This window comes from Stegastes partitus, unplaced genomic scaffold, assembly GCF_000690725.1.
Source record: "Stegastes partitus isolate 25-593 unplaced genomic scaffold, Stegastes_partitus-1.0.2 Scaffold505, whole genome shotgun sequence".
Taxonomy (NCBI): domain Eukaryota; kingdom Metazoa; phylum Chordata; class Actinopteri; family Pomacentridae; genus Stegastes; species Stegastes partitus.
The window spans coordinates 42,680-69,089 of NW_007578236.1; the positions used below are offsets into that span (position 1 = coordinate 42,680).

Below are 26,410 nucleotides of genomic sequence, written 5' to 3' on the forward strand. Positions count from 1 at the left end.
CAAAAAACTGGAACCTAATGCACCAAGATGTCAAAAAGCTGGATATTAATGCCCTAAAACATCCAAAACGAGGGCATTACTGCACCAAAACAATAAAAACCAGTATATTTATGCACCAAAACATCAAAATCCTGGATGTTACTGCAGCAAAACGTCAAAAAAATAGATATTAATACACTAAAACATCAAAGCCCCAGACATTAAGGCTCCAAATATGGAGACAGAGAAAATATAATATTAAAAAAGCTATCATGTCTGGTCTACATTGTCATAATAAATGAAAACTGAAGGGAGTGGAGACAAATATAGCAAAGACACAATAATAAAAAAAATAAAAAACCTCTCCTTCTACTACGAAAACATTTCCACTCATGTTCTGCATAATGTGCGCAGACAAAAAATGGAAAGGTCAGAGACAAAGAGAGTAGACTAGTATTAGAGACAAATTCAATATTTCAGTCAGTGGCCTCCAGTTGATGCAAAAATAACCAGCAGAAAATGATGTCAACCCTCTGGCTGGTGGTATTAGCAGCACAATAAAGCCCTCCACCCTGAATTTAAAAATACAACCAAGTGAAAAGGATGAACAGCCGGAGAGAAAGTGTAAACAGTGGAATTTGCCACCATCACTGTGATTCGGGCTCATCGAGGAACCTGTAGCTCTTTTACCTGCAACGTGGTTCTGACTGTGACCACCAGCTTGAGCCAGGGAGGGAACTTGTTGATGGTTTTGGTGAGGAAGGACACGATGGTGTCTCCGTAGTCCGGCTTGTGGAACTCAGCTTCGTTGAGGCCATCGATGAGGATGATGAGGTCCTCCTCGGAGTTGATCTTCCTCTCTGAAAAACAGCCAGACAGATGCAGTTGAGCCGACGTATATTCTGCGTCATCTCCTCGATGAAAATCTTTAAATAGCTGCCTGAGCCACAGATTCCACAATACATTCATACATTAATCATCGCAGATTTTGTTTTTAATCTCTATTGACAATAAACATCTCAGGATAACACTACAAGTGAAGCTCCGGCTTGTTTTAAGTAAGATAAGAGGTTTAAGACAAATTCAGCACCGTAAGGCAACTAACTGTGAAGCAACCAAGGTCTCGAGTCAAAGAATAAATAAGACGAATAAGTCTGAAGAGGCTTCGATTGTAAAGAATCAGTTAATTCCTGTGAAGATATTCAAGCCAACAGACAAAATAAATAAAGGTTATGCAGTAAAACAAGAGGCAGAGTGACCTTGAGATGGTTAATCAGACAGGAAAGAGAGAAATAAAACAAACTCAGGACATTTCTCTAATTTTTGGAGAGAAACATTGAATATTTTTGTGTCTTTGGTTCGACAACAGTTGCTTTAATTAAATAACTTGAGACGTTTAAAGGGAAAAAGGTCGAACTTTTAACAACTGACAAGAAACTCCTGCCACAAAGGAGCAACAAGTGCAATATGTTGCTCTGAGTTGTAAAGAAGTATAAAGTAGCCTTAAATGGACAATTCTATAAAATTATTCTTAGGTGCAGTGCAGGAGTAAATGTAATCAGTTATATTGACCCTATTTTAACAATTTGGCTGTCAAACCCCTAAACCTGCCAAAATCACACAATATATCAATCAGAAACCGTAAAAACAGCTCAGACCGCCTTTAAACCAGCCTTGTATGATCTGGAAAATTAATCAAGTCTAAGTTAAAAAATGCGATATTTCATCAAAACCTACTTATTATACATTTTTGAAAAAATGGGTCAAATGGGTTTGCATTAGATTCTGTAAAAAACAACAAATTCTGCACTCCTCCATGCAACATAGAAGTCATTCATGAGCGACTCAGCTGCGAACAACAGTCACATTACAATTTATTTTCTAAGGCTGATCTGCAGGCTGTGTATTACATAGAGCAGAGATGAAGACAAATCAGCATGGAAACAAATTATGAAGATTGAGAGCGAAATAAAACATACTTGACCAGTAAAATAAATGCAGCATGGCTCAAAAATAGTATACAGAGGAGCAAGTTGTTGGAAGATGCATTCAGCACAGTGAAACATCTTTCTGGATGTACAAAGTAGTCGGGTGAAAAACACCACACAGTTTGTAAAGGGTTGTAAAAAGTAAGCAATAACATATGCTTAGTATGTAGAGCAAAATTAAATATTGGTAGCACCTGGCACTTGGAAAAATATTGTCCAACCAGAAAATTCAACTTTAATTTTTACTTGTTTTTTTAAAAGTGATTTAACTTTGACATACTGCTCAAAACACATTTTTAGTTCTCTCTACTTCTAGCCATGGTTGTGCTGTTTCCACAGAGGCCTTTCCATTGCAGCAAAAAACGATTCCAAAAGCAAGGGAAACGTCCAAACTACTACCTTTGTAAAGTGCATCCAGGGGCTCGAGGACGCCCCTCCTGAAGGAAGCCAGGGGGTCCTGGACGCAGGAGCGCAGACTCAGGATGCTCTGCAGGTGTGGCTCCCTCAGCAGCTGCTCCCTGTAGGCGACCAGGTGTGGCGAACGGCACAGCAGCGCCGCCACGTTGTGCACAAACTCTGGCACCAGGCAGGTGTAGGCGTTATCTGCCTGGCAGTAGTGGTACGCCACCACCTGGGGGCGACAGAGAGTTGGGAGAAGATTGCAGTCGGGTCACTTTGAGGAAAGGTGAACGCTCCCGTTCCCCCCCCTCTGCCGCTCCTAACCTTGACCAAGCTTTGGGTATTTCCAAAATTGATTAAATATCAGTGTCACAGAGCATCAGGGGTATAGATGACACACTTTGTAGGAATAACACTTTTTTTTCAATGCTCTGCCAGCGCAAAGCCTGTTTTCCCAGTGTCTGCTACAGCTACAACTCATTTGGGATTGAGTCAACTTCATGGTGGATGATTGCAGTATAATGAAACATAATACTTCTCGTTTCGCTGTACGGTTTAAGCCATTAATAATTCATCGCTTCCGGCTGCCAGGAGAGCCCGATTCGGAGTTAGCTCATGCATGTGTGAGATGACTGTGGCACGAAGGAGTCAAGTGTTAAACTGTCATATTTCACAGCTACGTACTTGAAACATGATCAAATGAATGATTAAACAAAATGAATGAATGAATGAATAAATTAAAAAAAAAAAACAACACTTCGCATGGAGACATAGAAAACAGTAGAGAGGTCGGTGAATTTTCCAAAAGGTTAGTCAACTAAACAGCAAGCAGCAGGTGTGACCGAGTGCTCCGGGAGACTAAGAGATCACAAAGAGTTTGAATTTTCAGAGGCGATCAGAGGGCAGCGAGAAAAAAGGGTGGGATGAAAAAGGGAAAAAAAAAAAAAAGACTAATCAAATTGGAATGCTAATTTTTGGTCACAATGGAATAAAAGGGGCTTTAAAACAAAAGGGGTGAAAAAGGGAGTGAGCTCAATTATTAATGCACAGAGTTAACAAGATCTAATAGCTTGGCTGGGAAATGGCTTTCTGCAGGTATAAATATTTCATAAGGCTCCCTGGCAAAGTTGTTTTTTCTTTTTTAAACACATCTGCATAATGCATCAGGCTGGGACTGGGGATGCAGATGGCTAAGCAGCAGGGGAGGGGGACCGAGGTGCAACCAGGAAGAAGTGAAGGAAAAAAAAAGAAGAGAGAGGCGGTTTCACACATTCAGAGAGATTTACAGGCAGGTAAGTAAAAGCTAAATACTCACACGTTTAAAAAAAAAGAGCTGCACTCTCTTTTAAATGTTTTAAAAAAGATAAAAGTCCCAACTTATCTCCACCTGTTTTGAATCCTACCACCTCAGGACAAAGCCCCGTGCGAGAGCTCGCAGGTGGCGTCAAGCTTTTCTTTCAAAGCCTAAAAGTGAATCATTTCCGACTGAACCTGAGCCATGTCTGCGCTTGTATTTTGGAAAGGCATTTCAAAAGAGCGTGTCTTTGGCTAGCCTACCACCTATGCCGCCACTAATTGAAAAATTAAGACATAAAAAGAAGCCATTTAAAATTATCTCGCAGTTTTTTTTCAATTACAGATGGACCGCGGCTTTGAAATTTCACAGCTAGCCACAAATAAGTATGCTGCTACGCTAAAATGACCACTTTAGTGACTCAACAATATTTCCTTTTAACAATCAGGTTTGCATTGCTCTGCTGTGATAAGGAAAAATAAAGCTGACAGCACAGTAAAGTTTGCAAATTCCCTTGACGACATATTTGGCAATTGATTTTTATTTTTTAAATTTCACACAGCTGTGAAGAGAAAAGGGGGGAGAATGGAGGTGTGGGAAGGTAGAAATGCTCATAAGTGGTGTAGGCCTGTGCACTTACCTTCTCTTAATATACAGCAATCAAACAGAAGCAGAAAATTTCAAGCTATAATCACTAGAAGCACACTTATTTTTTAAGCAAATGGCTGAAAAATAGATCATTTGCATTCGTAAAAGCAGGCGATGGGAGGAGAAGGAGTCAAAAACACCAATCAACCACAGTATTTAGACACAAATGTTCAGCCCAGATTCTTCTCTAAGTCTTGAGAGTGTTTTGTCTGTAAATCAGAAACTGAAACGAGAACGTGTGAGTGATTTTTATGTTTGCAGGTGCATGTGGTACCTGAGACGCCAGCCTCCTCATGGCTTCCTCCTGACGTCGCCTCATCTCAGGGGTCCCGGGACAGCTGCCTCCTCCGAGGGTGCCATGCGTAGGCTGTGGCTGTGTGAGAGGAAGCCCCTCTCCATCTGGACACGAGACAGCAACACACACTCAGGGAAGCTCAAACACACTCATGAAATCCATCCACACAGTTACTCTCAAAACGAAAAGGCTTTGTGTTTAAAATCATTTACGTTTAGGGGAGGCTTGAGGGCTGTCCGAGGCGATCTGTCTCATCCGGGTGCCGTGGCAGCTGAGCGCCACCAGGCGAGAGATGATCGCCGTCTTGCCGAAGCCGATGTTGCCTACGACCACGACGCCCTGGTTGGTGCCGGAGTTGGGGCTGTTGAGGTGGGCGTCGATCTCCTGGAAGAGCCACTCGCGTCCCGTGAAGACGGAGTCCATGGTGATGCTGGGCACCTCAAACAGCAGAGGCTTGAGGGCGATGTCTTGAGGCCGATAGGGTGCAAAACGCACTGATACAGGCAAAAAAAATAGAGAACTTGTTTGTGGTGTTGTAGCTAGGAGCAACATTTATGGGCTTACATTATTTTTTTTTGCAATAGCAGTCTCCCCTTATGATAGATGGTGAGTTACTAAATGTAAAAGCCTTTATACTTCTATACAAACACACATCCTACGATCGATATCTGTGCTTTACAAAAAGGGACGTTAGACAGTTAGCTGCCTTCAATTTGACACTGCAGCACTATGTGGCAATAAACGCATCACCAGTTTGATCTTTTCACAGTTACTTGTGTATTTAAGTTGATTTCAAGGTAAAAAATCTACATAACTAACTCGAATAAAGCATAAATAATAATACATTTAACTTAGAGTGCGCCTTCTACGATTGAATATATATACACTGAATGTAAGATAAAGCTGAAATAGGAGTAAATACCTAGAAAATGCAGTCATACAGCTCAAATGGGATGACCAGTTCTACAGTCCAGATGTCTAATATTAACATTTTCCTTGAAAGTTTCCCTACTTTGATTACTATCCCACGTTTAACAACCAAACAATCCAATTTATGTGTGCTTTAAGTTCATTCTGTTGTGAAAGAGCTTCTTCAAAAAGCCAAGAGAGTGACTACTTTTAACAGCCACTGCTGGCTGTTGGTTTTACTCACTAGGGGGAGTCATTAAACTGAAGTCCTCCAGAGGTTGGGCATCTTTTCAGCAGAACATATGGACCATTAAAGACTAATGAGGGTAAAATGAGTCTGGTATGAACTTCTGAAGCCGTGTGATAAAATCAGTGTAAAATTTAGTCTGCTGCTACTGGGTGTCATCTCCTGGGCCTCATCTTTTAAACTGATTTGAGCTCTGAGAATAAAAAAAACCCAACACAAAAACACATGGTCTCCTCTGTCGGGTGTGTCGTTTCTCTAAATGTTATATCAGCATCTGGCAATTACGCCCGATTTGAAATGTGCGAGTGAATAATCCAAAACGCTTTTGCTGGCAAGACTGCGAGCCGCTTAACTAATGACATGTAAAGCGAGCAGGCGACTGTGAGCAGAAGCATGCCGCCTGATGCAACAAATGAAAGTTTAAGTAACTTACGTGACTGGGATTGCCAGACATGGGTGTTATTTGCAGAAGCTGAGAGACGAACGGCAAGCAAAAAAAAAGAGAGAGAGAGAGGAAGAGAGAAAGAGAGTGATGAGAGAAAAAAAGGCAGTGAGGACAGGAATGGAAACTGGCAGCAGTGTACAGCGTGCCAGAGCGCAGGACAAGGTGCAGCTTTAAAAAAAAAAAAAAAACAGCAAGCAACAACAGCATCAGCACATCATGATGTCAGAAATATGGGGGAACCACCAGACCAGGGTCGATTACTAATTGAAATCCTTTGAATTACATTGAGCGGGTTTCTCGGTGCGTCTGGAGGGGAAGTCAGGGAAGGTTTGCACTTTTGGGAGAATCTAATTGGCTCCATTGCGCTGGGCAAGATCAATCAATCCCCATAAAAGTAATTGAATCCAGTTCTGGTGGTAATTCGACCCCGGGATGGCCGACCTCAACTCCACACTCTATTGTGCATGTGTGTGTTGCAGGTTGGCAAAGATAGCCACATTTTTTTAAAACCTTAGCACAAGACAAGAATCCCCAAATTTTGAGAGAAAACACACCATAAAATCTGATTTAGTTCTTTTTTTTTTGAGCTAAGTCTTGATCAGAATCCTGCAGTGCGCGGTGAGAAATAGCTGCTGGACAGATGATAGAAGGTGCAGTAGTTCATTTCACACTCTGCAGCATACTATGAGTCAGAGCTGTACTGTAGGAAATATGTACTATACATTAGACTGGCAGGATAAGGTGGTGAGAGTGTGCAGAATTTCAACGCGTTGGCATAAATTTCTCCACTGTGTGCAGGTAAAATAAATCAGGGCGGGCAAGAAGGGAAGTGAGAGTTGCATTAGAGCTGTATGTCTTTTTGTAAATGACTCCAGTGTGCTGATTAAGAGCATGGCTACATAATATAATGAGCTGATATTGCTCCTAATGTAGTCTTGTGTAGCACACAGCGCTCCAAAGTGCTGCTGCAAGCATGACTCTTTTCCAGGAATGCTAATTATAATCGCAGAATGAACAGAAAATGATGGTGCTGAGAATCTTCTGACTTATACAATCAGCAGAAAGTACAAACAGATATAACTGGAAGTGGGTGAAAAGCTGCGTTTATGCTGGCCAGCGCTGCATTTTTTATTTTTTTTTTACTGCACTAAGCTGTGTGTCATCTGCGGCCCGGTGTAATAAAAGACACTTCATCCATATTCCCCGGTCAGATTATTTTAGCGCTAACTCAACAAACAGACAGAGACGGAATAAGCAACTGATGTAATATTCGTCTGGTGGGGTGTCGCACTGTGAAGGGATTGACCTGATGCAAGACTGGTGATGGGAAACGCAAAACAAAAGCCTTCCCAATGCTGCCATTTCAACACTGCAGGTCACTCAAGGAAGAAGCTGAATAACCTCGGCTACTCTGTTTTAAGTGGCGGTAATCCAGTTATCTCGGAGGGGGTGAGACTGGATGCCAAACCGTGCCTGTAAAGCTTCTTCCGTCCTTGTGGGAATTACTACCTATCAGGCAACCGTCCTCCAAATGGCAGCAAACGATTACGCCGCTTCAGTCGTGCAGCCACTACTGCTCCTCTGCGTCAGGTATTCCAGGAAAAACATGGCAGCCATGTTGTGAACGGGGGCTGAGGGAGTTGTTTCCAGGATGGTGAAACGCAAATGTGTGTGTGTGTGTGTGCGCGAGAGGGACGGATGGATGGATGGATGGATGGCAGTTGCTCATAATCCTGCCCATAACACTCCCCCTCAGGCGACGTTGAGCAAGGTATCACTCCACCTCCCCTCCTCCTCCTCCTCCTCCTCATCCTCCTCCTCCTCCTCTACCACCAACTCTCCGTGGCCAGACGGAGTGAGAGTCTCAGACTTTTTAATTATTCACCAGGTGAGGATGACTCACGGTGGCTGAACAGCCTTGAGAAGGAGGAAGAGGAGGAGGAAGATGTGAAGCAGAGGAGGAGGAGGAGAGAAAGAGGAGGACGAGCTGGCACAGGAGTGGAAGGAAGAAGAAGAGGGGAAATGAGGGCAAAGGAGGAGAAGAGCTTGAGATGATCCGTCTGCTTGTTGTGAGGGGGTCTGGGGAGCGCGGCGGCGGGTTATCTCAGGTCAGGTGAAGCACTTGTCTTGCAGCTGATGTGGGAGTTTTGTGGATGTAACAGTTTGTCCCAGGATTGTTTTTGTGCTGTCTGGTTTTTCAGACATCCCAGTCACTTCTTGTAACAGTACAGATACAGCTAGCATATGCACAACAACAGGATCTTACATAATTTTTACCAACAACAAAAAAAAAAAAGTCAAATCTTATGTAATTTGCCGACCATGCTTAGAGCAACATATTAAACCAGGTTGCACCGATGGCTAAAGCATGTCTTCTGAAAACATACTCTAACCTGTGGCTGCAAGTAGTCATTTAACACATCCCTGTTGGCGTACTATTAACTGACAGAGAATGAAATATGTCAGTACGTGATATAAGCCCTCAGGAGAAGCACACTAGTCTCGATAGTTCAAATGAGAAAGTATTTATCAGATGAAGATTACAGAAAGCAGGATGAAGCCACCTCAGTCAAAGACACAACAACAGATAGAGGCAAGATAATCATCTGAACCTTGTTGCTGTCAGTTGTTTTGTTTCAAACATGCTAATGCACTGTCATCACTTCTACGCCGTTATCTAACTCCCTTGTCTAACTGCTATAGGGGCCTTCTTCAGTCAGTGTTTGCTGTAAATAAATGTTTACTGTAAACAGAACGGCGATTCTAATGAGTGTCAACGTGGAGCTTCTATCAACTTCAGACTGACATGATAAGGAAGCTGTATTTTCTGACTGTCAACAAATCCAATGAAAACACCAAAACCAACAACATGTTCTCCGGCACCATGGTAGAGATGTAGAATGATCTGACTGCACCTCATCATTATTCTGCTATAGGAGGGGGAAAGCTCTGGTTGTTGTAGTAACCTGAGATCCACCGTTGGGTTTAAAGGGCATGTTATAGCTAAAAATCGCCAAAATAGCAGTATTTATCAGACAGATTCCACAGATTACTATCAATCTGACAGGCTTTAAACTAATCACCCGCTTAAAATCAGGATTCTAACATGCTTCGTTTAAAATTTCACCAAAAACAAACTGTTTGCTCAAATCAGATTGTGCAAAAAAAAAAATAAAAAATTCTGTGCTCTTCACTGCAACTCAGAAGAACTAAGAGTCACATTGCAAAAATTACAACTAGATGGAAAAACTGGGGGCTGCAGGGTGGCGCAGTTGGTAGCACTATTGCCTCGCAGCAAGAAGGTTGCCGGTTCGCGTCCCGGTGGGGGAACCGGAATCTTTCTGCGTGGAGTTTGCATGTTCTCCCCGTGCAGCGTGGGTTCTCTCCGGGTTCTCCGGCTTCCTCCCACAAGGTCCAAAAACATGTTGAGGTTAATTGGTGATTCTAAATTGTCCGTAGGTGTGAATGTGAGTGTGCTTGGTTGTCTGTCTCTAAGTGTAGCCCTGTGATAGACTGGTGACCTGTCCAGGGTGTCTCCTGCCTTCACCCTAAGTCTGCTGGGATAGACTCCAGGCCCCCGCGACCCTCGTGAGGATTAAGCGGTGTATAGATAATGGATGGATGGATGGATAAACTGGGCTGAACTGCAGGCTGTGTTTACACAGAGCAGAGAGGAGACAAGAATGGAAAGAAATCAAAAACTTAGTAGTAGAATATCCTTTATAAGCAGAGTTAGTATTTCTTCCCACACCTAAAGGCACTTAGAAAAACGATGCACTTGCTGATTTCAAGAAATGCAACTTCTGATTTATGTCATTAGAAGTATGTCGTGCTGCGCAGAAGACATGTCTGAGTTCTCTCTGCAAAAATAGTGACAGTGGAATAGTTTTGGTGGAACATTTGCACGCACGGAGGCGAGTGCTGTCATTAAAATCAGTAATTCACAAGAACCAGGCAGACCTGTCTTCTTGCATGATCCAAATGCTTGGTAAAAAAAAAAAAAATGCCATTTTCAGAGTGTAGGTTGCTGCTCGGAGGTTGTTGTTGTTACTAAGTGGATTTTGAGAACGGTAACACGCAGATAGTGGAAGGGGAGGAGAACGCCACGTGAAATGTGCAGCGGAAACGGCAGGCTTATACCCAAAGTCGACATCCGGTGACTCACACTAGGCCCTGCCAAAGCCGTCAGTTCCCACTCAGGATGTACAGAAATGTTTTTAAAACTGCCACAAATGTGAAATGAATTAATTTGAATGGCTGAATGAATTAATGCACATTTGGTGCTCTAGTGAGTGCGGCGGCAGTCGCTGTACGTGGGACCGACTGCAAATAAATTACCGTGGCCAGGTTAATCAACAACAATGGAGCTCCGTGGCACAGACGAATGAACTGTATCGGGCTTTGCATACACAGGTAATACTTGTTAGTCGGCTCAATTTATTTTTGTTTTGCTATTCTAATGGGCTCTGTTGACAGTAAGAAAAATACCGCACATCACCAGCCTTATCCTTTAAATGTCTAATCAATTACGGCGCTCACGTGAATTCCTGAGAGTTATTATTTACTTTTCAGCCCAGTCGGGGAGTGATAAAACCCTCTGGAGTCGAACATATTTTTATCAGCCAAAAGCTGCAGCCATCAGCTAGAACACAAATCCTGTTTTGTGTATGTGAAGGTAGGGAGACGGCGGCAGAGGGAGGGATGAGGGAGAGAGAGAGAGAGAGAGAGTAGGGGGACGGAAAGCGACAAAGACAAAGAGAGGGAAAGTAAAGATAAATGAGGGAGAAAATGTGTGTGCAGTGTACAGTTATGTGAGAGAGTTTGCAGTGAATAGATAAGGTGGGTGGTAAATCTTAGAGGTAGGCAGGCAGGAGCACAAGAAGGTCCATTACAGTCTGACTCACTCTCCTCAAAACAGCAGCACAGCTTGGGCCCCCGATGGCTGGCATCAAAAGAAGATTCGACAAAAAATCAACCGGAGAGAGAGAGAGAGAGAAAGAGAGAAAGAAGAGAGAGAGGGAGCTGCATCTGTCAGCTGGCAACCACCTGACCGATACATAACCGGCAGCTCTCCGCCGCTGTAACTCATCTGGAAGTCCAGCAGTCTCTCACGCAAAAGAGCCAACGAGACACTTTCTGTGATGTAGAATCTGTCAGGAATCCTTCTGCTGTCTCTACAGATCCCCACATTTGATACTGGAGGTCAAAAACATGATTCATCCTGTTGGGACCCCGAATATTCACGTCTATCTCTATCAAGGCAATCGGAACTCCAGTTGGAATCACAGATTAAAAGCACTGCCACCCTTCATGCCACACAAACAATATGAAAACCATGACGCGAACAGGCAATCAATCAAGCGTCCCACTATCTGTAAGTGTGTAACTTAACATCTCTCTCACGCAAAATAGCCAACGAGACACTTTCTGTGATGTAGAATCTGTCAAAAAATATCTGTACTGTCTCTATGTGAATCTAAGCTACGTATGAGATCCCAAAGACTCACTGTATGACTAATTTCATGGGAACTCTAATCATTTAAAGTGTTGGAATTACTCATTAAAGGCACTGCCATCCTTTATGCCGCACAAACATTATTAAAACTGTGATGCAAGGAAGCAATCAATCACATATCTGACTACCTGTAAGTGCGTAACTTCCCTTTTTTCACACGCAAAACAGCCAACAAGACACTTTCTGTGATGTCGAATCTGTCAGAAATCTTTGTGCTGTCTCTCCAGGAACCAAAGCTTGCTATAAAATCCCCAGATTTGCCTTTGAGGTCACAAAAAATATGATTTATCCTGTTGGGACCTTGAATATTTATGACAAATTGTTATTTTAATCTGAACCCTAGAAATCCAAAGTGTTGGAATAAAAGCACTGCCATCCTTCATGCCACAAACAAAAATTATGAAAACTGTGACGTGAACATGCAATCAATCAAACCTCCGACTACCTGTAAGTGTGTAACCGAACATCTCAAGACTAAATTGAGGTAATAGGGTTGGAATTTGTCCTCCTGTTGTCTTCAAGGGGGGGAAAACCCCGCTTTTCAATTCGCTCGCCTTCACATCTCGTCTCCCTGTGTCTCATTCTCTGTCTCTCTCGGTGAAACCACAGGAGCGGTGCACTCGGGGAGGCTCTGACACTGATCCGAGGAGGCAGAAAGCATGCTAGGACGCAGTCGTTTGGCTTGTAAACACACTTGGCTGCCCTTAGAGGAGAAAGGTTGAAACAAGTGGCTCTGGCAGTAGCAGTGAAGCTCTGAGAGGAACTCGCTCCCCGTCTCCGACCGTCTTCTGTCTTTTTTTTTTTTTTTTTTCTCTCTTCCGTTGCGTCCGTCTCCATCTCTCTCCCTGCCTCTCTCTCACTCCTTCACTCTGCATTTGTCTGCAGCCAGCTTCCCTTGGGCAGGGGAATCACATCGCAGCTCAGCCGAGCGCTCTCCTCGGCTAAGTGGGGTCTTAACAGGTGTTTAAAACACACAGGGACGCATATTTGTGTTCGCTTGGGTAGCGGAGGGCTGCCATTACGGTGCTCATTACTGGTTAAGTGACAGAGGAAGAAGGGCGAGAGGACACACAATGTTGTGACATCAGGCCATTTGGCCATTTGGTAAGGAGGCTGAGGAGGTTTGCTCAATCACAGAGACGCTCGCTGTGAGCTAGACTCGAACTGAGCGCAGTGAAGCGCACACTGCCTGCTAATGTTAAGCACAGGGACAAATTTTAGCTTTGTAGTGGTAGAGTCTGACAAAACACTCTTTGTGTACTCCCTCGGCCGCACTGACTCGCCTGTTTCACACACGGGGACGCAACAGACAACAGCTGACGACATCCCTGATAAACCTGCGCCCGTCACTGGGCTGAGCGCGGGGACACATGCGGGCATTTGCATCTGAAAGACACTGCAAACTGCACATTAAGCGTCACTGATTTTCATTTGAATTTTAAAAATAACTCGCTCGTCATGCAGCTCTGCCTTGCTTTTCTCAGCTGCTTTGAGTTGTGTTGTTTGTGGATGGGAAACAGTGGCCTTTTGTTTCCTTCTGAACTGTGTCGGATGTGATGCAACTGGCTAATCGCAGCAGTACCTGAAACAAAAGCAGCATTTTGTTTTTAATTAAGGTGAATGTCAGGGATGGTTGAATGCTTTGACTGCTTGCAGTGTTTTGTTTTTTTTTAACAGCAAATGTCTGCACATTGGGTCATACCGCAGTTCCTATATTTACATCCAGCGCTTCAGTGCTTGAGTCAGTCCTTGTAGCAAGCAGCTTTTTGTTTCTTTTTTAACCCTCTGAACTCCAAAACCTCCCGACGAAGTAAAGGGCATTGATATGTTTGTTTTTGTTTTTTTAAATCACCAAAATGATTCAATTTATCCAGTCAGAAACCGCAAAAACAAGAAAATTGTTGTTTGTCGGTCCTTGAACTCCTGATCTGTGACAAACAGCTACATGTCTCATTTTAAAAATTGCAAAAAATAATCAGCTTTCTCTAACCACATTCTGTAAAAAACAAAAAATTCTGCACTCCTCTGCAAAACCAAAAGGTCATCACTGACTAAGCTGCACTCAACAGTCATGTGACAATAATTCAGGAAGTTCTCGACCGAACTGCAGGCCGTGTTTACAAAGAGCAAAGAGGAGACGAGTAGGAAAACAATTTTAAAATTTAATTAGTTAAATATATATAGTAGGTAAAGCTACTATTTTGTGTCGTTATCATCTCTGGGCACTTGGAAAATGTTCCAGGGTTTTCAGTTTTTGCAAAACATATAATCAAACAAATTTAACTTTCACTTTTTTGAAACTGCTTGAAGTTAAGACACTTTTTAATTGTCTTTTAAATAGAGCCTTTAAAAGAGAGCAAATTCTCCTATGTGCCAACATCTTTATGGTGCAAACACATTGGATTAATTCACAATTAAATAATTCAGAGACATGTCTGTCACGTGTGCAGCTCACACAGCCAGTGTAAAGACGCTGAATTCAATCCGTCAGACTGAACAGCCTTCAGGAGGGACTGTGTTTGTGTTTAACTCGGCTTGGTTGCTCACCTCTCAGGTCCTGCCCGGAGCGACCCGGCCCGCAGGTGGTGCTCTGTCTGGGCATGCGCAGCGAGGTGCGTAATGGAGTGTGCCTCTGCTCATCCAAGTATGCCAGGTCCTCCAGGTGGGCTGAACTGGTAGCTGTGTGTGTGTTTGTGTGATGGAGAGAGGGATTTTTTTTTTTTCAGAGAAAGAAGACAGAAACAGGATACTATTATCAGCAGGTGCGTATATTCAGAGACATACAGTAAACAAACCGCACGCACACACTCGCACAAGAAGGTGGCGAAGGTTCATGCCAGTACCCTGAGGCAGTTGTCAGGCTCCCGCTCCTCTTACTTGCTAACTCCTACAGGAAAGAGAAAGCCAGCCCTACATGGTTCTGTCCTAAAATTCCCTCCTTTCAGTGTCTGTCACGCGGCACGGAGGCAGATGCCATCCGGCCCCTCTCAGGATTAATTAGCTCAGCAGACAAATGTCTTATTCATGGAGCGAGCGCCGTCTGACGCTGGCTGCTGATTGTTCACACCACACTGTGTCTTCAGGGCCAACACTCGGAACCACTGAATGTTAAATGAGATTAGACGCCGCCAGTGTGAGTAAGCAGCGGACTTGATTCTCCGTCACACCTGAACCCCGCGGTTCAGTTAGAGGTGAAAGACAAGACACTCCATCTCACAATAAAATCCCTCCTGGATTTTGTTGTTGGACAGAGTGTTGTGGGTGATTAAGGGGCTTAACTACCAGGGGTTGGTGGTTTCTAAACAGGTGAGAGTTGAGTTGCAAAGTCACCTCATCGAGACAACAAGAGCTTAAAATGGAGAGCAGAAAACGAAATTACCGCATATTAGTAGTTTGAGGAGTCTGGAAGAACAATTTGGGTGAAAATCATCTATTTACATTCCAAATCTGTGTATTTCTGCAGTTTTAATTAAAAGATAATACAGTTTTATATCAACTTGGGTCTGATTTTCATAGCAGTGGCCATATTTTCCGTCGGTTATGAGAAACTCTCCACTCCCAGAGGTAATTTCTGAGGTTTGGGAACAGAGCAATATTACTGCAATAAAGTCTGATGGGGCGAGACACATAAGGAGTCGGATGATGCAGGTTTTAAACAACCCAAACATTTAACTGGATTGTTCAAGCTACTTCATTTTTAGGTAAAAAGCTACAGAAAGCATATCAGTCATAAACCCTCACAGCACAGGAAACCAAGAAGTCAGTGATGGATAATCAGTTTGGATAATAACTTTATAGTTTGCCAGCATTTGTTCTGCCAAATAAATTTTGGTTAGCCAGAGGGCTGGTTTAAAATCTGTCTGATCTTCTGACTACTTGTGTTTCTTGCCACATCTGTGTTCCCACATCTCAGGATTGGTCAACAAAGTAGATGGACAACGTTACATCAAAGAAGTTTTAGTCGTAATAAACTAGATTTAACCTTTAACCCACCGGCGGGTTTGAAAGGCATGTTATTTTTAAAGAATTGCCAACATTGCACCATTAGTCAGAGCCAGAAACGGTAAAAATCAGCACATATTGGATTTCCTAGTTTCTGAGGGAGCGACTTATCTGTGACATTCTGTTCCATTGGGAAAACTGACCAAATCCAAGCTTACATTTGGGATATTTCATTAAAATCATGAAATTCTACGAGCACCGTTTAAAAATCAGCCAAAAAAAAAAAACATTAGCATAAACCAGACTCTTTAAAAAACAAAAAACTTGTGTGCTGCTTGTTGCTACTGAGAGGCCACGAATGACTCAGCTGTAACCAACAGTGACGTGACAAAAATTCAGGGACTTCCTTTTCGGCTGAACTGCAGGCTGTGTTTACACAAAGCAGAGAGGACACAAGTATGGAAAATATCTCAAGTAGGCACTCAGCATTTTCGCAGTACTGTTAACACCTGTGGGTCCTTGTGGCCAAAAATGATGCAAAAACAAAAAACAAAAAACACTATTAAATCCCCTTTCAGTATTCATCCTCATTGGTTTCTTTGTGGTCATTTGTGTGTAGAACTTTTGAAATGTAAACCTTCAGCACTTCTAAAACCCAAAAGCAACTGCCAGTTTTAAAAGGCATGATCTGTTTAAAAAAATATTAGAGCTACAAACCCTAAAAAAAGCACAATCATATTTCAGTTGTAAATGATTCTTGAACTAGTCATGTGTGACGTATAGTTCCATCTGGAAAAATCACCAAAACTAGCTCACAATTGTAATATTTCATCAAAATTAAGCTATTGTCTAAAAATTATCCAAAAATCTACCATTTGCATAAACCAGATTCTGTAAAAAACAGAAAATTCTGTGGTTCTTGTTGCAATGGAGAAGTCATGAGTAACTCAGTCGCAACCAACAGTTAATTGACAAATATTCAGGGATTTTTTTTGGCTGAAATGCAGGCTGTGTTTTCACAGAGCAGATAGGAAACAAACATATTAAAAATGTAAGTAGTACAGTATCGATGGTTGGCTGAGTTTGAGCACTTTGTTCAAGTATTGTTAACACCTGTGGGCACTTGGGAAATGCTTTGTTGGAGACACCTGTGAGTTCTCTTTACTAGTAGCCATGGCTGTGCTGTTTCCACAGAGGTTCAGGACTCTATATTTCCCCCAGTGATTAAAAATGTGACAGGAGCAAAGAAGACGACCTGGGCTTGTGAGGGTTAATATTAGAAACAGCAAAACTTTAACAAAAGTCACACATTTATTTCTGGCAATGAGGAGAATCAGAGCTGGGAATCCTTTTTGTCTCGCACTATACCTGAAATAGCTCGAGGTTCTAAGATCCAAAGTCAAATTCAAGGAGTTGGGGAGAGGTGTGACTGGAATCCATGGCTCCTCTGTCTGTCTCTGCAGTAACTCTAAAAACTAAAGTAATCCTCCGAGGAGCAGGCCTCTAAACCTCCACCTCTCGCCAGCACCTCGCCACTGATCCTTGTCCTGTCCTCGGTTCAAACTGTGGCTTCTGTGTCACCGGAGTCGAGCTTAGTCGAGTGCTGCGTGGCTTTGTGTGTGCACGCCTGAGTCACCCCAACCACGGACCCAAAAAATGAGCCACATGGGTTTCCCAAAATGGAGGGAAAATGGCAGCTGAGAATGCTGGAGGCTTGGCCCTGATGGGAACGGGGGTGCCGGTCGTCCAACTGGGCTAAAAGCAGAGACAGTGGAGGCATTAATCTGCCGCTCAAGCAAAGGAAGAATGACTCAGGGCTACAGGGGCTGGAAAGTCTTCTTTTCTCTCTTTTCAACTGAATGTGAGAACTCAAATCTGTGTGCTCATCATCTCTATCTGCAATGCAGCAGGCTGCTGGGGATCACATTCACAGCTCCTGAGCCAATGCGCTAAGACTACAAGTGTAGTGAAGAGAAATAAAGAGGTAAGAATGGAGGGAGCAGGAGAATGAAAAGAAGCGAGGAAACAAGGAGCTTCGAGCAACGACAGCGGCGTCGGATACTTCCTGGTTTGAAGGGTGACGCATGCGTGCACAAACACACACATTTACACACTTAAAGACCAGCTGGGCCGGAGCCAGTCACAGTATCAGCCAGGGAGCTGACTAGTCATCTCAGATACGAGGTGGCTGCTGCTGCTGCTGCTCTATATGCCTCACTATTCTCCTCTCACTTCCCCGAGAGATGATAAATAACGGAGGCACTTAAACAGCATTTCCGGGTGTCAGAACTCCACGGATTTCAGCAGAGGTGGGACCAGGGACGAAAAGGAAATCGGTTAAATATGGAAGAAAAGGAAATCGATAATAATTGTTCATCCCCTCCTAAATTGAAAAATGTTATCTCAAGTGAGCCGTTACCTTCGTTTAGCTCATTTACAGGCTAAGGAGTGAGTTCAGTGAGTGTGTTTTATACCTCTTTAGTCTTAGTATGAGGAGGGATTTCACAGTCCCCAAGCAGTTCTACAAGGCGGCGCATATAAATCCTCACAACGTCAGAAAGGGTCAGAATCTGAAACATGCTCTTTTTTTTTTTTTTTTACTTACCACAGAGGGAATGTTTTTCCCCAAAGTTTTGCTTTTTTGTTGCCAGAGTTTTGAGATATTATTTTCTGAGATTTGTATTTTCACCACAATACCGTGGAGATGAAAGGTCGGCACTCTGCAGAATAAAGAGTCCCTGTGATGGATATTCAGAGTAAGTTCTGTAACAGGTGTACCATTTCTGAAAAGACATACTTTTTCTTTTTTTTCCTCTATTATCGTGGACATAATAAACCACTCCGGTTGCACTTCTGTTGTTGCCAAAGAAAAATACGTTGAAACTTCAGCAAAAGAAGCCATAACTGAGTTTGTTTTTGCAGTCTACATGTCTATATAGGTCATGTTTTGGTGGGATTTTTCAGAAGTTGATGTATTTTTTCTTGCTCTTCTTTTGTTGTCTCAAGCTGGTTTTATTTTCATTTCACTCTTAAACCGCTGGAGATCAGAAAACGCTTTGAGAAAAGGTTTGCATCACAAATATACTCAGTCCCCGGGAAAACAGCTCTATAATGTCTGAGAAGAAAACCACTGAGTCATCTCGACATATCACGACAAATTTTGATCATAAACAGTTAAAGCAGGCATTATCTCATTTTAGTGTTACTGCAAATTACCAGCTTCAAACTCATAATTTAAAAAATATATATTCTGTGTTATTCCATCTCAAATCATCAGGGTCCTTCTGCTCCATCATCTCTGATTTGATTGAAACTTTTTTTTTTTTTTTTGTTATTAACTAAAGATATTTAAAATAGTATCCATGACATTTTAGCTTAATTTGTCAAAAACTTTTGGAGATATTTTTTTCTTAAATTGCAGATGAGCTTCAACATCCATCCATTATCTATACATCGCTTAATCCTCACGAGGGTTGCGGGGGGGCTGGAGCCTATCCCAGCTGACTTAGGGTGAAGGCAGGGGACACCCTGGACAAGTCACCAGTCCATCACAGGGCCACACTTAGAGACGGACAACCAAGCACACTCACATTCACACCTACGGACAATTTAGAATCACCAATTAACCTCAGCATGTTTCTGGACTGTGTGGGAGGAAGCCGGAGAACCCAGAGAGAACCCACGCTGCACGGGGAGAACATGCAAACTCCACACAGAAAGATTCTGGTGCCCCCACTGGGACGCGAACCGGCGACCTTCTAGCTGCGAGGCAACAGTGCTACCAACTGCAACAGTTTTTTTTAATTGTTTGAACTGTTTTTGTAAGCAAAAACTATAAATAATCTTGGCATTTGAGGTCTGCTGTAGCTGCATCATTGTAAATTTACCACTTTTTGATTTTTCAACTCTTACATCTCCAATCATTACATTTTCAGAAATATTTCTGCTGGACTATGTCCTGAAAGTCATATAATATATTATTGATATTTGTGAAATTTCAGCTTGATACATCAAATATTTTGCGAGGTAACAAAAAGACGAAAAAAAGCGACCTATTTTCAGCACATTTTCTCAGGCGCTGAAACTTTGACTGGTAATATCTAACAAAAACTATTAAGAATAGGAGCCTGAAATTTTCACTTTCATTTCTCATTATGTCATTAATTCAGAGTCTGCAATATTGGGTAAGTAGATTTTTCTCCAGCCTACATAGCGGGATCTGAAAAATGTGCCCCTATTTAAAAATTCCACAATTCTATTCTACTTTTATTAGCCTATCTAGAAATATTTTAGTTTTAGTGACTTTAAATTAAATAACTGAAAAAATGGACCGATGTGGGTCTCGGAAAATATTACATATATTAAGCTAAAATTTCAAAGTTATTTTTATACATATTTATAGTTTCTGATCACAAAATCCCCCCAAATCATGATTTGGAATGGAATGATCCAATCCCAACTCTAAAACTCAATTTTCCTTAAAGCTCCTCCATCTCCAACTTGAAGCTTCATAATCCCTTAAAGCTCATTGCTAAGTCATTAAATCAAAATGTAGTCAAAATCATGCCAGTATATCATATTTTAACCCTTTGCACAGCTAAATCTACAACCGCTTGCCTCATTTTCATCCACATTTGAACCTTTTTCATAACTTTTATATGACACAAATGCAAAAATCAGCCAGTCAGGGAGGGTCTAATAAAAACACATGATATAGTTTCAACATGTAGGATCCAGCCTTTTTTTTTTTTTTTGGAGATTGAGCCGTAGCAGTCCGGATCTCTCAACCTCTGCTGCATCAATTTTGGCCATTCTTCTTTCAAAATCTGTCTCCCGAGTCCCGTAATTTTTCAGTTCTGGTCAACTCTCCAATGAGCTGTATGAGCACCACGAAGGGAGAAGGAATCAGCGAGAGTGTAGTTGGTTTCTCCTTCCTCCATATCCATCCTCAGCTCTACCAACGCACTGCCTTCATTAGGTAATAGAGGAGCCCCCTCCCTCCTGGTTTTTTTTTTTTTTTTTTCCCTCCCCAGTCGCCTTCTGCTCTCGTATCTTTCTCTCTCCACACATCAAAGCGAGTCTCTCTGTCACTCTGGGGGATAGAAACGGTTAATGCCTGGGGCTTTGATGTTCCACTGCTGTGTGAGCCCAGCCAATCCTCAGCCTGCGCTCGCCTCCCATCCCTACATCATCTAATAATTCTTTGTGGAGGAGAGAGACGGAGTGAGAAAGAGAGATTACGAAACTCCCTCTCACTCCTCTTCCACATGCATCCCTCTCCTCAATATGGAATTCCTGTTCCTGACAAAATACCTTCAGAGAAATCATCATCTTTTCCTCTTTTTAAAAAACTCTTCTCTCACTGCTCTTCCGTTTTTCTTTTTTTCTACTATTGTATTTTTTGCATCATCCGCAGCTTATCGCGTGCCTTTTAAGCCAGCTCTCTTTTGAAGATCTGGGTATTGAGGGGCGGAGATGAGATCGAGGATGAATCTCTAAAAAAAAACCCGGCAGAGTCGCTGCGCTGCCAGACAGCGGTGTCAAACAGCAGAACATGACCAGCATAAAGAGAGGGTCAGAGCTGCAGTGACGGGCCTTGTCAAGCACATTACACCGTTTAGCGAAATGCTACCTGTTTTGTTTTTTTCTAGTAGGAGTGGGGAAGAAGTGCATAATAGAGCTCATCATCTGTAGCAGCTTCTCTGATCATGAGAACAATAATACAATCAGGCATCATTAGGGCTGCCTCAGTGTTATGAAACAGACATTTTTCTTGATGTATTTACTGTTACTTTTGGGAGGCTTGTGAAGCAGCGATGGCCTACAATAAGAAACCCACATCAATGAGACATCCGTTAGCAATACAAATGCCAGTTTTCCTATGTGATATTCTTCCAGCCGCAGTATGTTATTCTGCAGAAGCTGTTTTTTTTTTTTTTTCTTCCTAGACTGTATTATTCTTCTCTGTGGTTTCAATCTACACCAGAGGGCTGTGAGAGTTTAACAAAATACCACTGCGGATTTGCAGCTTCCCGAAATTTCGACATAAACCCATGAAAGCAAGAAAACAACAGTTGTTTTTCCCTCCTTTCGGTGATTAGGAACGCTGCAAAAATTACGAGAAATTGAATCACAGCTGAGCTCCTCGTAAGACCAAGCACAGATAATGGGGAAATTTAGGCTGATTTAGCCCATATTTGCAGGAGAAATGTGGTTTTGGGAGCAGTCAATTAACGACAGACATTAAACCATCCACAAGAGTACAGCTGCTTGACATCCCAATAATTTAGAAAAATCTGTGATATTTGTAGGAAACAATCCAGATGGTGACATTACAAGAAATTCCTGAGAAAAAAACAAGTCACTGAAGCTACTCGAACAAACTTTTTTTTTGCACAATATGGGCTTTGTCACACAGATCCCTCTGCAAAACCCACCGGATATTAATATTTCATTCTTATACTTGTGATCACAGGAGTCACACAGAAAGACATCAAAGAATTCAAAGGGTTCATGTTGGAAGAAAACAAGCAAGGTAAGAAAAGTTGAAAGGAGTGAAGAGGGAGCATGTAAGGAGTCAGAAACAACACCAGCAGTGCAATCAAATTTTGCTAGAAATAGAGCTCTATCTTTGCAGAATTTGTACACTTGCGTTGCCATTCACCAGGCAGATAACCAAAAAGACTTTCACAGGAGAACAAGGGGAAGAGGCAAAGGGACTCACCAGCCACAGAGTTGGGGCGGGGCATGAGGTACAGAGGGATGGAGTGGGCAGAGTGGGAGGACATGCTCTCCAGGTTGCGCTCAGGGATTTTGTTGAGGCTGTAGGTGGAGGCGGTCATGTTTTCGTCCACCCTGTACAGGAACGAGTCCATGCCTGATTTCTGGGACTGCCACAGTTTCAGGTTTCCCCGCGATCCCTCGCCGTATTTGCCGCCTCGCTCCATGTTCTCAGAATAGCTGGTCAGAGTGGCTGCAAACGTAAATAACAACACCTTCTTTTTAGGATTTTTTTCTTTCTCTCCAACACCAGGTTTGTTTTCACTGTCTTCCTTTCACCCACCCGAGTCCATCTGCTTTCACATTTATTTACTGAATCAATGGGACGTTGATGTAATGCTTCCCTCGAACAAACTTGTTCGCCATTGTTGCCAGGAAACAATGATGCCACCTGTTCTGACATCAGCAGAATGCTTCGCATCAGCGAGCGCTTTAGCTCTTCTGTTTTCTTTCTCATGACGCACAAAATGCCACAGTTGATGTCAACGCGATAAGGTGACTGAATTGAAATTCCCGTGGGAGTAAACACCAGGAAAAGTATCACAGTTTCAACTGATGCAATTTTTAGACTGCACTTGCTCAGACTTAGCGAAAGCAGTCGTTGTTTAGGAACACTACACCCCAGATTTGAACAAACTACCAGAAAAAGCTGCTGCTGCTGCTTTTAACCGTTCGAAATAGATTGTGGTTGATTCAGACTTTTAGCTTCACTAGCACACTAATACACTGAATGAATTTAGGTCAGAGTGCCTCAGACAGGTTGCGGAAGTCAGAAAGCCCTGAAATGTTGTTAATTTTGCTAAGAGACATGATATTTGTTGACAACAGCAAAAATATTTGATGAGATCAGTTTTATCCTTTAACCCTCTGAAACCCCAAAAGCCACTGGCAGGTTTGATGTTATCTATTTATAAAAAATGTGCAAACTAACACTATTTATCGGAGCCAGAAATTGTCAAAAGACAGAATCGCCAGACGGTACTTGAATTACTGATCTGTGATGTGCTGTTCAATAGGAAAACTCATCAAACTGAAGCTTAAATACATGATAACTTGTCAAAATCTCAATATTACACACGTCTCATTTAAAAATTTGTTAAAAATAAACTACTAGCACTGACAGAACATGCAATAAACAAAGCATTCAGTGCTGCCTCGCACAACCAGAAAGAAGTGAGTAACTCAGGTGTGACCAGCAGTCATGTGAAAACAATTCAGGGACTTTTCGGCTAGACTGGGTTGAACTGTAGCCTGTGTGTCACGGAGCAGATACGAGACAAATATGGAAACAAACTGAAAATGTCAGCAGTAAAATATGTACAGTATGTAGAGTCACTCAACGGTAGTACAACGCATTTGAGAGCACTTGGAAGAATATTATACGTGTTGATTCCAGGTTTTTTCAATTTTAGTCAAATGAATTAGCAAAGAATTTCAACTTTCAATTTTTCTTTCTTTCTTTTTTTTCTTCTCTGCTTGCTGTTATTTCTATATTGTCTATCTTTGTATTTGTTTCTTACTGTTTATTGCTTTTATGCTTTTATCCTGGGAAGCGTCTTTGAGTTCTTGAAAAGCGCTACACAAATAAAATGAATTATTATTGTTATTATTGTTATTTTATTTATTTATTTTTTTTAGAATTTACGGCATTATAACTGTCTCATATTGCACGAAGGACATTTTCTTTTTTGTCTACTTCTAGCCATAGTTGTGCTGTTTCTGTTGACTTTACATTGCAGTGAAAACTTAGTCCACAGTGAGGAAAAATGTGCCAGGATCAGAAAGTGCACCATTTTCCCGCCAGTGTAGACACTTGGAAAAAATGCTGAACATGTTGATTTCAGGTTTTTTTCTATTTTGTAAAACAAAGAGAGAAATCCAACTTCTGTTTTGTTGTTGCGGACTGCTGAAGCTTATAGGGAATCCAAATGTTTTGGATTGTTGGGTGTTTCTGTCTCTGCCTTTGTGAAGCACTATGAGATGACTGTAAATATGCGCTATACAAATAAAATTGAATTGAACTGAATTGTTTTCTATGATTTATGGTACACAATTTTTGAGTTCTCCCTGCTTCTAGCCATAGTCGTGCCGTTTCCATAGAAGCACAGGATGTTATGTTATTCATGTCAAAGCAGCAACAAACTCCTGAGGTTCAGAGGGCGAAGAACACTATCTCATAAATGCATTCATGTTTGTTAGTGGTCTTATTAGCAAATCTGAGCGCAGATCTTACCGATGATCCCGCTGTCCCTGCTCTCCAGTGTCGAGGTGGGACTGGTGACAGAACCGTAGGCGCAGTCCTTGTTGCCAGCCTGGCCAGGCATGGTAGGGGGGAGGGTGGAGCAGGGGCTGCCTGCAGGTGGGGAGGCAGTGCTGCTGGTCAGGGTGGAGCACGGGCTGATCCTCTGGTTCTGGCCCTGGGACGGATACACACATTTATTTTATTTTTTTTATAGCTTTGTTTGGCTCCATCAACTCCATTAGCAGACACGGGTATAAATGGCAAAGTACAATGTCTGAACTTTTAATATCTGACTCATATACACGGGGAAAATGTCATTTCAATATTGCGGTTTTTAAAAGCTCGGCCCGCCCGCTGCCTTCACAACATGAAGTCAATCCTTCTTAGGGCTGTGTCTCAAGCACGTACACAAACACATATAATAACTCATAATTTGCAGCTTTTTTGTAAAGCATACGTTTGGAAGAGCAATTAGGCCAACACACACACGGCTTCAAAATACAATGTACAAAATACTTACATCGATAAACACACTGAGCAACCGAGATTCTTTCCCGTGTTGTCAAATAAACATCTTCAACCACTTCACAAATGCACCTTATGCCACAACTTACTGCAAGAATACATCAAATGTCACAGCAACAGTGTACGTATCAGGGATGTGGAGTGGAACATCTCAATACAGGAAAACAGTCATTTCTTTTTTAAGAAACAAAAGGGAGTGGCATTTCCAAAATAAGAGTCTGCACAGCCCTGTGGCACATCTGTGGGTGTGTGAATCTTCTGAAAACCTGTGGGGGAATCGAAGGAGGCTTGTAACCAAACACTAATGCAACTTTTACTGCCTTCTTGTAATGAATAAAAAAAGCACAATGTTTTGAAAACGGTTGTGTCACGAACAGAATATAGTATCTTAGCCTCGCTGACAGACCTGTTTACATGCATATTTTCCTCTCCATTGCCATGGCTACAACTCAGTTGTTTTATAAAAAGCTGAGACCAAAAATGTGATCCGTACTATGAATTTGTATTATTTTTATCGCTGGCTCTGTTTTGGCGCCCCGCAGTGACCTTATTCTATGTCGGCTCAGGTTAGGAGACAAGGGACCACAGGGGACAAAATAAAAACACTCTGCTGCATCTAATCTGCTGCTGAAAAAACACTCACAGATGCACTCTCGCACAAAACGCTCGCATACCTAAAGGATATACATGCATGCAGCATCCACAGATATGCGGGGGCAAGAAAAACGGGGATGCCAGGAGCATCGAGTATTTGAGTATCAGACACCGAAGTGCACAAATGCACTCTTAACTTAACAGCACTGCTGATGAGCTCAGGTCAACATATGGGTGAACACTGAGAGAACAGGAGGGGGGAAGTGGTGCTCAAGGCAAAACCCACCCAGTCTGGTTCAGAAAGATTGAAGGGACGCTCTGAGCCAATATATTTTGTATCAGCCGGCAGACATACACAGTCAGAGGTAGTACGGGAACTAATGATTATTTTCATTATTGATTAATCTGTCAATTATCTCTTGACGGTCTCCTGGTGTTGCAGCTCTGGAGATAGAGCGGGTTGTCAATTAATCGCAGGGTTGGTGGTTTGATCCCTGGATCAACTTGTCAATGTGTCCTTGGGCGAGAGACTGATCGCCGGCCTCTCCCGATATTCAAGTCACCACCGACTGTGCATGAGCGGGTGAAAGAGGAATATTATACAGCGT

At 42.4% G+C, this 26,410-nt stretch overlaps 1 protein-coding gene across 2 annotated transcripts in view; it reads right to left on the reverse strand.

Annotated features, from left to right (window-relative positions):
• tanc2b (tetratricopeptide repeat, ankyrin repeat and coiled-coil containing 2b) overlaps positions 1–26,410 on the reverse strand; it is a 166,876-nt gene that overhangs the window by 22,965 nt on the left and 117,501 nt on the right. For both annotated transcript variants that reach the window (XM_008287525.1, XM_008287526.1), the window contains 8 exons: positions 24,675–24,858; positions 22,386–22,634; positions 14,267–14,398; positions 6,193–6,231; positions 4,816–5,097; positions 4,583–4,707; positions 2,367–2,598; positions 670–839 (listed from right to left, as the gene is read on the reverse strand). In XM_008287525.1, the coding sequence (XP_008285747.1) occupies positions 670–839; positions 2,367–2,598; positions 4,583–4,707; positions 4,816–5,097; positions 6,193–6,231; positions 14,267–14,398; positions 22,386–22,634; positions 24,675–24,858 (1,413 nt within the window). The remainder of the gene's footprint in view (positions 1–669; positions 840–2,366; positions 2,599–4,582; positions 4,708–4,815; positions 5,098–6,192; positions 6,232–14,266; positions 14,399–22,385; positions 22,635–24,674; positions 24,859–26,410) is intronic.